Source organism: Colletotrichum lupini, chromosome 2 (assembly GCF_023278565.1).
Source record: "Colletotrichum lupini chromosome 2, complete sequence".
Taxonomy (NCBI): Eukaryota; Fungi; Ascomycota; class Sordariomycetes; order Glomerellales; family Glomerellaceae; genus Colletotrichum; species Colletotrichum lupini.
The window spans coordinates 1,221,785-1,236,874 of NC_064675.1; the positions used below are offsets into that span (position 1 = coordinate 1,221,785).

A 15,090-nucleotide genomic window follows, 5' to 3' on the forward strand; every position below is an offset into this window, starting at 1 on the left:
GAATTTTCGTCTCGGATTATTACGGCTAAACTTGGTGCATGCAGTGATCTTGCGATACCAGATGGTGAACTCCTGAGAAGCATCGAATGTAGACAAGAGAATGCCACGACTTTATGCAGGCGCCCTAAGTGCGTAGCTTCGTTTTTGACTATCGTTCAGGAGCACAGAGAGTTTGAATATGTACAATGAATTTTATGAAAATTACAACTCCTCCATGTACCAAGTCTAAGCACATTATCTACGCAGTATCTTTTCGGGGCAAAATACAAAAATAAAATCAACAGGAATGAATTAGGTGACTCATGTCTAAGAATAGAATGGTGAAATGGATGATTAGAAGGTCCAAACATGCCTTCAGGTGAATCATATGCCAAAGTTGTGGCTTAGAGCACTTCTGGCGGCGAGGGAGGCCGAGAGATGGGGCTTTCCGGCCTCTCAGCGCCGCCTTTGCCCTCTTCTGCCTCTGAGAGCTTATCTTTGGGAACAGGAGGCGGTGCAGCAGACGATGCGGTGACGCCAGACATGCCCCAAACAGCGTTGCCGAGATTCTTGGCAACAGCTGAGAAGATGATGATGGACATGAACGGCGAGACGAGCTTGTTGACAAAGAATCCGAGAATAATCTTGTGGGCGCGCTGGCGCAGAGCTGGCTCAACAGCCAAGCAGACACAAAACCAGATAACGGGGAATTGGCCCACCACAAGCAGCGGGAGAATATCCCAAGGGTTGAAAGCCTGGATGAGCGCGCGAATGAAGAGGATTGTGTTGAGGACGCGATAGTACACCAGCGTCTGCCGGGCAATGTCAATGGCAGCAGCGATTCGCGTGATGAGGATCATGTTCTCGCCGCCGCAGTAGAAGTAGTTGTTGAAGTAGGCGTTGGAACCCCACCGCCGGCGCTGGTGGACGTAGTGCTTGAAGGACTGCGGCGCGACTGTCTCGGAGACGGCGTCGGGCACAAAGATTGTCTGCAGCTTGGAGGACTGGCTGAGCATGCAGTACGTCAGACGACGGTCGGTGCCGAGGTTCTGGACTTGGTGGTGGACGACCCAGTCTTCCTTGACGGGGCGCGCATATTTGGCGATGGCGCCGGCCATCTCCTCGCGGACGGCGACCATGGTGACGCAGCCGGGGAGGCAGGTGACTTTTCCGATGAAGCCTTCTGCGCGACGCCGAACGAACTGACCAAAGGTGTACTGCAGCTGCTGGTAGAGGTTCCAGAAAGACCACTCGTAGCCCGGCTCGAGCTCGACGAGGACGATGCCGCAGCTGGCGATGGCGTTCTTTTCGCGGGCGAGGGCGTTGGCGAGCTTGGCGACGCAACCTTGGTGGATGACGGAGTCGGCGTCTGTGCAAAAAACCATGTCAAAGTTCTTGAAGCCGGTGCCCTCGGTCAGAGGCGGGAGAATGGTGCGCCAGATTTCTTCGCGGAGGAGGCGGGTGTATGTGGGCATGTTCTCTCGGGGGGCGTTGAAGAGGTCGTGGGTGAGGATGAGGGAGTCCTTCTTGCCGCTATTCTTGACCTTTTCGATGACGATGACGGGCACGTCCTGCATGAAGCCGGCGGTAATTTTGAGTGTACCCTTTTTGTACTTAAGAGAGTGGTAGGGGCGTTCAATGTCGACAACGATGCGGGAGAACTCGCGCTTAATGTTGCGCGGCTTTCCGTCCAAGACGATGCACATGACTTGTTTGTGCGGCTCGCAGCCATTGTCGCGGAGAGAGTAGACCGTCTTGATTAGTTGCTCCTCGCTCTCCGAGTAAGCTGGGATCAGCGAGAGAATCCATCGTTGGGAGACGGGGGCAGGTGGGCGAAAGTGCTTGTAGATAGATGTTCCGATGAGGCAGATGAGGGAGAGCAGCGAGGACAGGAAATCCTTGCACTTGACGAACAGAATGAAAACGAGTGTCGCCAAGCCGGTGTTGCCAAAGCATGCAACGGCAGCAAGTGCGATGTTGAGACAAAAGACGATGAGGATGAATGCAATTCGCTGCATTGTCAACTCTCTTGGGGTGAGCTTCTTGTTGGGGTTCAGGGGATCCGAGAGGATTGGCCAGCCGTAGTCGGTGACGAACTTTGACGGCTTCTCGGCTTGGCCAACATCTTGGCTGAGGGTGCTTCTGCCTCCGCTTGTCTTGCGTCTTCCGCTTACGTTGGAGTCCCTGGATGAGATGGACGTCCGGGGTGAATTGGGTCTGCTGTCGCTGGCGGCAGAGTAGGCATCCCACTCTCCTTGACTTCTCCAGGAGTTGGGTGTTCCGGGACGAAACACACGGGAAGGAGGCCGCTCAGATGTTGCAAATTGTGTGCTAAGTCTCTGTGATAGAGTCTTTACAGTCCAACGCTTTTCATCTGTATGCACAGGCTGTGGGCGGGAAATTTCTGGGTGACCCATGGTGTCCTGAATAGCTTCACTTTCGGGATTTGAGTGATACTGTGGACATTAGACACACTTTACGTGGTACTGAGCTATACTCAGAACGTAGCGAGCGGAAGCGTCCGATGAGTTCAGGATGGTAGAGAGAATGGACAGGATACAGAGTATCCTTGTGAAAGAATGGCACCGACAATACGTCGGGAGTAAAGACTGGACACCACGAATGGCGAGGATTGTTGGATGTGAAGCTCAGGATGAGGATGCAACAAGAGAGAAAGAGTAGAAAGGAAACATCTCGGACTTTGCAAGAAGGCACACTTTTGATCGACTTGATCGGGGTGATTGCCGCCCCCATAGCTGCCCTCTCGTCGAGGCCCTGGAGCTTTCCATGCGAGCTCAGATCCACTAGCCTGAGCAAAATCTTGGTATTGAGGCATGTAAGATTACCCATCATCAGCTCCGGCATGACGCGGCAGAACATCGAGGGACTGCGAGGACCAAATCAGGTAGTCTGTGGTAGCTTCGGCTGCCAGGTTGCTGTTGACCCAAGACCTTGGGACAGGAATACAACTGATTCCTAATGAGGCCAAGAAGCCGATTGTGTCAGAGTCAGGACTCCATACTTTGCGGCCCTAGCTCTTCCACCGCTGTCAGTCTGGGAATATACCGCAGCCTTCCGCATTCGAGCGGGCAGAGAGGTGGCCCTCAGTGTGACTGATTGGCTGTAGTACGGCAACAAAATCTCTTCGTCAGCCAAATGTCTGAGCACCTTACAAGATGCCTGTGGTCTATGAAGCTGTACCCAGGTAACATCTAGTAGACAGCCTGCCAAGATTGTGGAAATTCCCCAACACAGACTAGCTTCAGCCAGCGACTCGAGAAAATCGGATAATAACGTCGGCAGCAGTATACCACTTCGGAAAGTGCATAAAGTAAACATCGCAGGTCCGGTTCCTGGTATTAGCCCCGGGATTGCTGGTGTTGAGACGCTGGACACAAGTTAGCCGCAGGCGGCTGAGGGACTATGCATCAATAAGGATCTGTGTAGTTCCTTTCCGTTAGCACCAATATGCTCGTAGGGGTCTGAAGCAGCTACGAATAGGGTCGAGAAAACTTTCCGCAATCCACGCCACCAAGCTTGGATTAAGCTTAAATGCCAAGGCCCTAAGTCAAGCCATGGCCGATGGAATATGATGACCTTAGGCAATATCCAGGGATCCCGCGTGTGGCTTTCAGCCCCCAATCTCGAAGCACATTAGCGCCCCGGCGACAGGAGTTGTGAAAATTTGCTGCAATTGCGCAATCGCCTTCCACATCGCCATTAGAAGTCTGGCCTCTTTTGCCCTCGACGTCTTGCTAGTGCTCTTTTTGCCCACTTTCCGGTCTCTTGGACGGAAGCATTGGAAGAAGGCATACGCAGTACTGTGTTTGACGCCAGTACATATGTGTCAAAGCGTATTGTCAGTCGGCCGGAATTGTCCGATGGAACAGGTATGCTGTTCATGTCGTCTTGTAGGGCACGCCGAACTTATTCATGTTACTTGACGATACAACAGCTCCATGATGTATTTTGATCCGGAGTCATAAAGTATTCGATATAAAAGTAAAGAGATCTGGACCCCAGATGCAGGTCCAGACCCTGAAGCTTGGCTGGATCTTGGGGAATCTCTTGACTGCGCTGATCATATCATTTGCTGGGATAGACGTGAGACAAGACCCTCCAGGAAAGGGACGAAGGATTCGGGACGGGCCCCAAACCTCTGGGAATGGGTTATCTGGGGGACATTGTTTTACTGCCGGCGATGCCAAGTGTCATCAAACCTTTTGCTTTTAACGGCTACTAGTTGCGAAAGCTGTGACTGGCTAGCTGGCAGCCTTACCTCGGAGCCCTTGTGCTTGTCAACCGCTCAGGGACGTTCAGCACAGTCACTGCAGTCTTGGCAGCTGACAATGCCGGAATATGCCTGTTCAGTTGATTGAAGCTGAATGATACATTATGGTTCTCATATCCATGTTCTTGAGGCAATGGAGAACGTATGGAGTACAGTACCGAGCCTAAGCTCAACGGTCCGCAGGAAGAAACTAGATGAAGTCACGAACAATGGAATCGGGACAAGTCGAAGCAACGGCCGACGGCGTTGCCGTAAGCCTTGATTTGATCAAGAGACACGATCTTAGTCAACGGACGTTGCATGAAGATAACTGCAGAGAAAAGGAGTTGACGCAGGAACGAGACAGAAAAAAGGAATACTAGGGGCGCCATGTGGCTTGCCTGCCGCGCTTGTCGTGAAAGGTGTGTTCACCGGGACTTAGCACTCTACGCTCTAGTTGCATATGCGGTCTATCACTTGCCTCCTCGCTTAGACGACTTTGCTCCTGACTCCGCCCCCTCAACATCCGCCTTTCAACTTCCTCCACACCACATGCTTCCGCCCACACCCCGGACTAGAACAATTCACTAATAAGCTTTATGTGGACTCTCATGAGTATTCTCCTTCACACCATCAACTGCCGCCTCCCAAATAGGTAATGAGGCTGAACATATACCTGCGTCGTTCCCCAATTCTTTCCCCTGGAAGAGTGGCATTCGGTACTTCCCGATCAAGAACTCGGTTTGCCATGGATGGGGATACCATACAATATGGATTCGAATACCATGGATGCCACTAATACGATCCACACAGATAAGGAAAAGAAAGAAGAGGCGAACTGTGCTCAGGTGCAAATGAGTCCGTCAACCATTGACGGTTGACACAATCAGCATTTGCAACACGGTGCTGACAACACCGAAATCTCTCATCTTTGGCGGTACGCTATTGCAACAATGTACGTACGCTTCTGCCAAGATCCACTACCGGAACTGGGCCATGAGGCTGAACAGCGTTATTTTCTGTTGCCCCCTAATTTCACGATGCAGAGGTTTTCAACTTCATGGCGTATTCTCGGTCTGGTATTCCGTATTGGGAATGGCAAGAGCTTGATGATTCCACCGTACTCGTCCGGATCTGTTCGCTACGTTCATCGGGCATTCAACCGATTGCGCGGAGGAGGAAATTTGCATCACATCTTGGCAGGAGTGAGCAGAGCTGGGAAAACTTTGATGGAGATCTTTACGCAACTTCATTTTGCATCCGATTCCAATCCCTTTTCCAGCCTCAAAGATTTCCATATAATCCCACCTTCGAGTCCGCATCTACACATTCCTATTCCTCATCCACTCCCACAAGATCATAGAAGAACATCATCTCCAGAAGTCCGATTCGATAGAGAACTCTAGTTGTGATACTTCTTCCTCATCTGTCTCTTTCACTTCGACTTCGCTTCCTTCTCATTATTTGCATAATAACTCTTCAAAATGAGGGTCACCATCGACAAGCCATCCTTCCACAGCCGCAGCCTTTCTGTGCCGGCACCTCCTACACCTCCTCCTGAAGCATTGGGCCTCAACCTTCCCGGCTTCGACACCTTCAAGGCCAACTTTGACCTCCCTCTCACACCTGTCACGCCCCCGCCAGAGTACAAGGAGCACCCTTTCTCTCACAACGACCGTGTCCGCGACCTTTCTCCCGTCGTCGACCCCAATGACCAACCCCTCGTGGCCGTTATCGGCGTCGGCTACGTCGGCACTCACCTCGTCGAGTCGTTCTCTGCCCACTACGACGTCCTCGGCTTTGATGTGTCAGAGAAGAGAATCGGCGAGATCCGCGAGGAGCTCCCAAGCGAGCGCATCCGCTTCACAACCTCCAAGACAGACCTCCACGAGGCCACCCACTTTCTCATCTCTGTCCCTACTCTCCTCAAGGCGGACAAATCTATCGACACCTCCTACCTCCAGTCCGCCATCGCCACAGTCGCCCAGCACGCACGACCGGGTTCCACCGTGGTGATAGAGAGCTCCGTCGCCGTAGGCATGACCCGCAGCCTCCTCGGCCCTGTCGCCACCGCCCACGGCTTCTACGCAGGCATGTCTCCAGAGCGCGTCGACCCAGGACGCATCGAGCCCCCTTGCCACGCGATCCCCAAGATCGTCTCTGGCCTCGACGACGAGATCCCCGGGTCGCTGGCCTCCGTCATGCGCCTTTACAACCAAGTCTTTGACCGCCTCGTGCCCGTTAGCCGCACGGAGGTCGCCGAGATGATGAAGCTCTACGAGAACTGCCAGCGCATGATGTGCATCGCCTTCGCCAACGAAATGGCAGACGCCTGCATCCCCCACGGCATTGACCCGTACGAGGTCGCCGCCGCCGCCGCCTCCAAACCCTTTGGATACATGCCCTACACCCCTTCCCTCGGCGTCGGTGGCCACTGTATCCCCGTTAACCCGTACTACCTCCTCTCCAACAGCGCTTTCCCCCTGTTGGAAGCCGCCGCCGAGAAGATGAATGCGCGACCCGCCGCTATTGCCCGCCGCGCTATCGATTCGTTGACGAGAGATGCCAAAGCTGGAGCTGCCTCGGCTCTAGTACGGCCTCGTGTTCTCGTCGTCGGTGTGGGCTTCAAGGCCGGCCAGTCTGTCCTGAGCAACTCACCGGGTGTTGACCTCGTCAAGGCCTTTGTCCGCTCCGGCGAGGTCGATGTCATGTACGCGGATCCCCTCGTCAAGCAGAGCGCCGTGCCTGTCGCGCCTCGCTTGGCTGATGAGAAGTGGAACAAGGAGACCCTTGAGACGTTCGACATGATTATCGTCGCTTTCCGTCAACATGGTTTGGACTTTGGTATCATGGACGAGCTTCGTGGCGTCAAAGTTGAAATGTGGTGCCCGTGATTTTCTCTGTGGCTTCTTATCTTCTACTTAAAGTTGTTTCTTCCGGCGCTATTAGAGGAGAGGTCAGGTGTTTGGTTTCTTTCATTCGCATTGGTTTGAGCCGATGGCTCGGCGGGGTAAAATTGCATAAAACGAAGACTTGGATAAGAGTGTGGTCATAGACTTAAAAATGCCTTCGATGGCATTCCCAATAATAATCATAATTGTTCTGAATTTTGTGCTTGGATGATCCAGTGAATGAATAGTCCATGTCAGATAAGACTTGGTGTCTCTTTGGTCAGCCTAATCTCAAATAAGTGAAATGCCCATCGTACCTAAATGAAGTTTCTCTGAAATCCACTGAAACAATATCCTTTTGAAAATTATACGGCCATCACACCACCTTCCAACAAGTAGATACTCCCCTTAGACCCTTGCTCCTCCTAAAGCTTGGAGTTTCTGTTCCATCTTCTTCCGAAGAATCGGGGTTGGATCCTAAAGCCTTCCTTTGGGTTCTGATCTGATATTGGCGTAAAACAACAACGCAAGCCGCAGCAGCAAGAAATGTGAATCCCGTGAACAACTGAGCCCCAAGATACGTTCCCGTCCTCATGTATATCGCCAGCGCGACAGGCGCACTCACCGTCGAAGGAACAACCATCACCAACCACAACAGGCTCAGACCGGACGCCAGATTCTCCGTACCCAGAACCTCAGCAATCACAGGCGCCGCATTAACCCAGAAAACCCCGGCGGGAAGGCCCACGACAAAAGCAAACGTGACCAACGCCTCAAACGACTTTGCGTTGACCCAGAAAACAAGGGAGAGTATCCCTGTTACCAAAGTCATCAGTAACGTGACGTTGATACGCCCGAACCGATCGCTCAGCCATCCGATGGCGGGGCGTCCTACCGCCTGACCGAGCATGAAGACCGCCGAGACTTGGGAAGCCTGAGAGGGGTCCAAGCCGATGACGTTTGCGTAGTTTGCTAGTGCGAAGATGAGAATGAAGTATCCAAGCATGCTGAACGCGCCAAAGCCCAGAATCAGGAGATAATCCACCCTCTTGAACAGAGAGACATCCAGAGCCAACCGTTTGGCTCTATTCTCTTCATAGCGCGTCCGGATAAGAAGAATTGAAACGACGTTCGCTATGCCGGAGACGATGGCGAGAACGCGATAGGCCCAGGGTAGTCCCATACTGTCCATCATGGCGCCCACGGCAAGCGAGTACGTCAAGCCGCCCAGCCCTGCGCCTGCAATCGCGACGCCGTTGGCTAGAGCGCGCCGGGTGGTGAACCATTGGGCTACGATGCCGTATGAAGGCAAGAACAGCAGTCCCATGCCGACGCCGAAGAGCAAGCCTTGTGAGAGAGAGAGGTGCCATACTCTAGTCGAAAAGCTCGCGCATACGAGACTAGCAGACTGTAAGACTGCCCCGAGGAGCATCGTGGGCCTGGTCCCTAACTCGCGCGCCATGATCGTGGCCGGTGGTGACATGACGAGGGTGATGCCTATGTTGAGGGAGCCGATCGCAGCGTAGACAAGCGCACTTGTGCCGGGGAATGTGTCGGATCTGATGTAGTGGGCGAGGAAGACGGAATACGCTGCACTGATGCCCCACGAGTGCGCTTAAATGATTGCGATGGAGGTCGTGACGATCCAGCCATAGCCGCCATCTGGGGCGATTCTGGGGGCTGTTGAAACTCGGGGAGGTTCTTGGTTTGGCAGGGACAATTTGGTTGTTTCTGTTCCGGCTTCGTTGCTCGTGTTCATCTTGAGAGTTGATGCTAGATAATGGAGTGGCGATATGAGAAGCTTTTGATTTGGATAGGAATTAGCAACAGACGGCGACAACATAAAGTGATTATCTTGTTTCCACGCGGATAGCTTTGTTTGTACAAATAGTATTCATACATAGCGATACGAAAAACTTTCTTGGCGGCTCTGCCGAGTCTATAATGTTGTTATGTCTCGGTTCCCATTCCAAGAAATGGCTGCTTCGAACTTTCAACGAAGATCAGAACGATTTCAAATCATACACGAAGTAACTCCTTAGTTGAACTGGCAAGGAAAACAGCGCAATTACGAACCCCGGCCGAAAGGACCCATCGTTAGGGTCTAAATTTAGTCTCCGGTCGGAGACAAACAACAACTGAGGCAAGTACTTTACGGAGACATTCCACCCAGGATGCCTTGGCTAGATATGTTTCCGTGACGAATGACTTCGAGCAGTCTATTGAACCCCACTGAAGCCAGTCGCTGATCCATGGGGGAGTATGAAGTGTAAGTCTACAGATCCAATATCCCGGAATCTCGGGTTTTGTTGACGGACTTCACAAATTCTTTCTGAGGTGAGGTGCCGCAAGGATGCTGTATCGTCAGGGACAAACACAACTGGCCTAACAAGAAATCACGACCTAGATTATATGATGAGGCAATTTGTACAAAGGGACTGCCACTATTAAAGCACGGTATTGAAAACAGCGATTATAGGAGGGAGACTCCTTGTTGTACATTAGACAACGACGTTACACATCAAGCGGACATCAAGCGGGAAGTACACAATAGTTACTACCTTACACAACGAACAAGTTTTTGATATAGGTACTTACGAGAACTAAAGCAATTCGCAGATGACCATTCCATCTCGTACTTTTCGTATAACGCAGCAACTGCACAGGAGGATGAAACTAGTTGCCGCATTTCAAATCCTACCCAATCAGTCATTGCCACCCGCAGCGCTTTGCACATCTTTCATACTATTGAAGCATGACGTAACTTTTACACTAGAGGAAACTCTTCCGGAGCTGTAACACAAGATTCCTGGCTATGCCGGAGATCGGACTGGTCTTGTCGTATTGATAGGACGAGTGAAATTACAAAACTAGATTCTCATCCCTTCCAACCTACTTTATTGGTTGACTGAAAACATGAGCACACTCTGGAAGTAAGCTTATCCCATGCCCCAAGTAACAAGAATAATCCTTGAGTGTCGGTCGACTGGCTCCCCTGAGGTCCATACTCTCGAATTCACTGATCAGGGTCCACCGCCTTGTAAGTCGAGTCAACAGCAATCTCGTCAAACCACACCTGGCGGAACCCCTGATCGCCATCCAACTTGCCCTGATCATACCAACTATTCGCATACAACCCAACACGGAACTGGAAAGTACTATCATCATTCACCGTCGTCGCAACGTTGTACTTTTCCAACACCTTAACCCCATCATACCAAATCTTATAAAACCCAGTCGCATCACTCCGCCAACTCGCCTGAATCACAACTCGGTGCCACACCCCGCGCTCAACCGTCGTCAAGTTCCCATACTTTACAATACTCCGTCCGCAATCCGGCTGGCGATACTGCCCGCTCACGATCCTCGACGTGAGCTGGTCGCCCTCGAGCCAGAGCATGTTCGACGGCATCCAATCATCCCCGCCGCAGCCCGCACCGGGGCGGTTGGCGATGAACTGGGCGATATTGTACGACTGCGGCTGAAATTGCCATGACTCCGAAAGGCGGAAGGCGAAGCCGTAGAAGCGGTCCTGACCGCGCGTGTAGCCGTCGTTGACGTCGACTTCGGAGTGGTAGCGCCCCGTGTAGGAAGGGTCGTAGGTCTGTGTCATTTTGAGGGCGGTCGTGCCTCTGTAGACTACGTTGCTGACGGTTTGGACCACGCCGTTGTGTTCTTGGCGGATGTAGTCGAATTTGTCGGCGGCGGCGAGGTCGCCTGGGTTGGAGAAGGGGTAGGTTGCCTGGATGGCTGTTGGGGCTAGGCCGAGGGCTGCGACTATGAGGGATTTGAGATACATCTTGTTGGTCTTCTGTGAGACTATCAAGATTGATTGGAGTCTTGAAGGGTATGAAATGATATTCTGAACACTGCTTTGGAGATTTCGAGACTTAAGTATTCACTCAGCAGAGTGTGTGACGTGAAATTGAATTGGTTGCCTAGAAGACTAGACGTCACCCTCCAATGCGATTGAACAATGTTAGTCTACTTTCGTGGATGAATGCAACTCTGACAGACATGAGCTGTGCACTTAACAGGCAAATGTCTTATTCACAGCGAATGATCACGCAGCGTGCCTTAAGCCATATAGTTTTGCAGAAGTTGATAGCCTTTCTCTTCGGCTATCCGCGATGCTAAGTGGCCAATCAGCTCTGACAGTACTTCTATATTGCATGATAGTCGGGAGGGACTACTCAGCCTGCCACATTAGTTTCGTCGTTTGTTCGTGTCGTTTGACGGCCACAGCGGGGCTGTCTTCGTATCCAGAGATAATTGAAGCCTTTCACTTGTGCACTTGTGGAAAAGGTGTATAACATGGACTGAGTTTCTTGAATTTGATTAAGGTGGAAAGGCTTCCATGTGCGGACTTGAGTGAGTCAGTCGCTGCGGTACCATGGGATTCTGTATTTCGATTGAAATCCAATTCTATGAGTCGCTTTTGGGCAAGGACGGATGGATCCTGTTAGTATACACGTAGGCAGGTCAGACCTTTCGGTCGCGACTAGGTCAATAGGTCAGTATAGGTCTATTGCGTGTATATAGGAGGGGAAGATCGTGGGCAGAGCCCGCGATCCCTCAGTAGGTATAGGTAGGTAAAAGGGTCCGTTTATACGGGCCTAGACTACTTACTTACTACCCCTACCTAACTACCTAATAGGGCCCCTTTTTTACCTCGTAATTTAATATTAATAATTTTCTATTTTTATAATAAGAAAAGGTAAAATAGGGGCTAGGTCCCCCGCTAGTAAGAACTAATAATAGAATTTATAATTAATCCCCTATTTAAAAATACTTAAAGTTATATATTAAAATTTTAGTATAGTTTTTATTATAGTTATTTATATAGAAATTTTAATATCCCCTTTTTTTAATTACTTCTTAATCCTTTAATATATATAATTTATATACCTAAACTCCTTAGAAATTATTAAATTTAACGTAATTAAAAAAGAGCTTTTTATTGATTTAATTACGCTCTAAATACGTATATTTCTCCCTAAACTAAAGCCTAAGAGGTATATACGTTTACTAAATAACTTACTACTTATAATATATTATTACTTTAATATATTTTACTTATTTTTTTATTTTAATTATAATAATTCCTTTATTAATAAATTATTTAAAGGAATTATTTAGTATGCTCTCTATAAACTTATTAACTAGGTTACTATTATTATTAATTTAACGGATCTCGTAGAGCTCGCGGCGTTTATATAATTACTAAAGTATTATAATATTTATTATAAAGCGCTTTTTCTTATAATACCTAGCTTAATAAGATATTTATATAATAAGTATAAATTTATATAGACTTTAATAGGGATTTTTAAAACGTCGAGGTATTTAATAATAAAGTTTAAAGTAGTTAAAATAGTATAAATAATATTAATACTTATAACTATTTTATAAACTTTTAATATTAGTACGTTCTAAGTAATCCTTTTACTCTTCGTAAAGCTATAATAAATAATATTATTATTAATTATAAAGCTCTTATTAGTTTATTCTTTATTTATAAAAATAATAATATAACTTAGTTATAAAGTATAATTAGTATTATTTATAAATAACTTATTTATAAAAACGAAGAGTTTAGTTATAATTAGATTTAATAATACGAATATAAGCCCTTAGTTTAAGTAATCTATTTATTATTTAATACGACGGTTTAGTATAGCGTAGTTAATAAACGACGGATTTATTTAATATTAAGTAGTAAACGACGTATTAAAAACTACTTTTAATTAATAAATTAATATAATATAAGTACCTCGAGCTTATTACTTAACGAATTATTATTTAACGTTTAATACTAAGGGGTTAATTTACTTAAGCTTCTTCTTTTAGTTCTTTTATTTAAGTACTATATTAATACTTTTTAATAAGATAATTCCGTTATTGAAAATAAGCGGCTTATTAGTTAATAGTTATTATTTTAGTTTAGTTAATAGCTTAGTACGTTTAAGTTCGGTTTCTTTTTTTTAATTAAAAATCTTATTTAATAATTTAATAATATTATCGGTTTATATTTTAATAATACCAAATAATCCGCTTTTTTTTATTAAAATTAATAAGTATAGGTTAAACGTAGATATTATTATTTAGAGTATTTTTAAATAATACTTATTATATATTACTTATTAATAAGTATTAGATTTTATAAAACTATATAGTAGTTATATATTATATAAAATAGTACCCTTGGGATATAAATAATAAATCTAAACTAGTAATTAAGTAAAAACTTTATAATAAAAAGGTTAGCTCGATTATATATATATTTAAATAATATTTCGTAACTAAATAACGTAGCTTTCTTAAAGGGAATTAATATACCGGCGTCGTAAATTAATATACTAATATCGCTCTTATACTAGCGTTACTATTCTACTTTTTAATTAGTTTAAAAAAAATTATTAATATAATTAAATTCTATTAAATACTTATAAAATATCCTAAGCCTTTATTTTTTTACTCCCTTTATACTTAAGTTATATTATTAAGCCTCGAAATCTAACTTATAGTATTTATTTATAATAGTTTTTATAATTAGAATTAAAGACGTTCCCTAAGGCTAATTTTAAAATAATACTCCTATTAAAAGATTTCCCTTTTTATAAAAACGATTATTAATTAATTATAACCTCTTATTATTATCTAGTTAATTATTGTTATCTCTTTTTTAAAAAAGATAACTACCCTAGTATTAGCTAATTTTATAAAATTAATAATTTTAAAAAATAACGTAACTTTATTACTAAGCTCTTAATTAATATACTATAAAATATATAACTTCTTATAAACGATTACTTTAATATAGAGCCTATATTATATTTTACTTACTATTTCCCTAAAAAAATAACGAAAACTGAATAAACTACCCTTTTACGACTTTTTTTAGAATATAACCCCTTTTTCCCTAGTAAATAGTCCTAGTAACCTTTTTATTTTATAATAAAGTAATTTAGTAATATTTTCTAACTTATTAAATAGGTTATTAAAACTAATTAATAACTAATAATAGTACTACTCCGATAATAAGAATATATCCGTTAATAATAATAAATATAGGGTCCCTAAGTTAACTTATTATTTTATTTATTCTTATAATTATTCTCTATTTAAAACGAAGCGTCTTTCTGAACTATAACTTCTTACTATACTCTAAATAACCAATTTTCCTCTCCTTTTATAGTTAAAATCCTAAACTTATTAATTCTTAGTAATTTAAAATAAACTTATAATACCCTCTTTAACTAAATTAATAACTTTATAAAAGCTAATAAATTTAGTATTATAAAGCGGAATAAGTATAAAGCTTGAGGCTAAATTATTTAATATATTTTTTAATATGATTATTTTAATAAGCCTAAGCCTATATAAAGCGCTAGTATTTAATGATATAAGTTTTATAAATATAGTTATAAATAATAAGTTATTATTAAAGCTTAAGAAGAGAATAAGTAGCTATTATATTATTATTTAGACCTCTAATATAATTAATATAATTATAACCCTAGTTTTAAAACTTTTATATACCCTTTATATTATAAGCTTATTAAAATAGTTAAGGATACTATTAAAATTATAAACTAACGAATTAGGATTTAGGCTCGTAATATACGTATTACTATTTAAGAGTAGTTCTTAAAGTCCTTATTTACTTAGCGAGATATTTATAATATTAAAGCTTATATAAATTAAGAAAAACTAACTAAATACTCGCTAACTATAGCGTTAATTAAGCTATTTAATAAATAAGATATTTTATACGTAGTAAAATAAGTAAACGACGAGCTAAATTACCTTATTAACTCTATTTAAACTTTCTTTTATTATCTCTAAATATAAAAGTAATTTTTTAAAATAATTAGCTTCGATAATACTTATAATACTAATTATTCTAAGCTCCCTCTTTTCTAAGTTACTAAATAGACCTACTTTAGA

The 15,090-nt window shown here is 44.8% G+C and overlaps 4 protein-coding genes across 4 annotated transcripts; 1 reads left to right on the top strand and 3 right to left on the bottom strand.

Moving 5' to 3' along the window:
* Positions 1-383: 383 nt before the first annotated feature.
* On the bottom strand, positions 384-2,396 carry CLUP02_02747 (uncharacterized protein; the record flags this gene model as incomplete). The annotated part of the gene is made up of 1 exon (XM_049281776.1): positions 384-2,396. One exon carries the CDS (start codon positions 2,394-2,396, stop codon positions 384-386), a length of 2,013 nt encoding a protein of 670 aa, XP_049138919.1.
* A 3,337-nt stretch (positions 2,397-5,733) lies between these two features.
* Positions 5,734-7,143, top strand: CLUP02_02748 (nucleotide sugar dehydrogenase; the record flags this gene model as incomplete). Its single annotated transcript, XM_049281777.1, has 1 exon — positions 5,734-7,143. The coding sequence occupies one exon, from the start codon at positions 5,734-5,736 to the stop codon at positions 7,141-7,143; it is 1,410 nt and encodes a 469-aa protein (XP_049138920.1).
* Positions 7,144-7,516: 373 nt separating this feature from the next.
* On the bottom strand, positions 7,517-9,235 carry CLUP02_02749 (uncharacterized protein; the record flags this gene model as incomplete). The annotated part of the gene is made up of 2 exons (XM_049281778.1): positions 7,517-8,754; positions 9,217-9,235. 2 exons carry the CDS (start codon positions 9,233-9,235, stop codon positions 7,517-7,519), a joined length of 1,257 nt encoding a protein of 418 aa, XP_049138921.1.
* A 921-nt stretch (positions 9,236-10,156) lies between these two features.
* On the bottom strand, positions 10,157-10,939 carry CLUP02_02750 (uncharacterized protein; the record flags this gene model as incomplete). Its single annotated transcript, XM_049281779.1, has 1 exon — positions 10,157-10,939. One exon carries the CDS (start codon positions 10,937-10,939, stop codon positions 10,157-10,159), a length of 783 nt encoding a protein of 260 aa, XP_049138922.1.
* Positions 10,940-15,090: the final 4,151 nt, after the last annotated feature.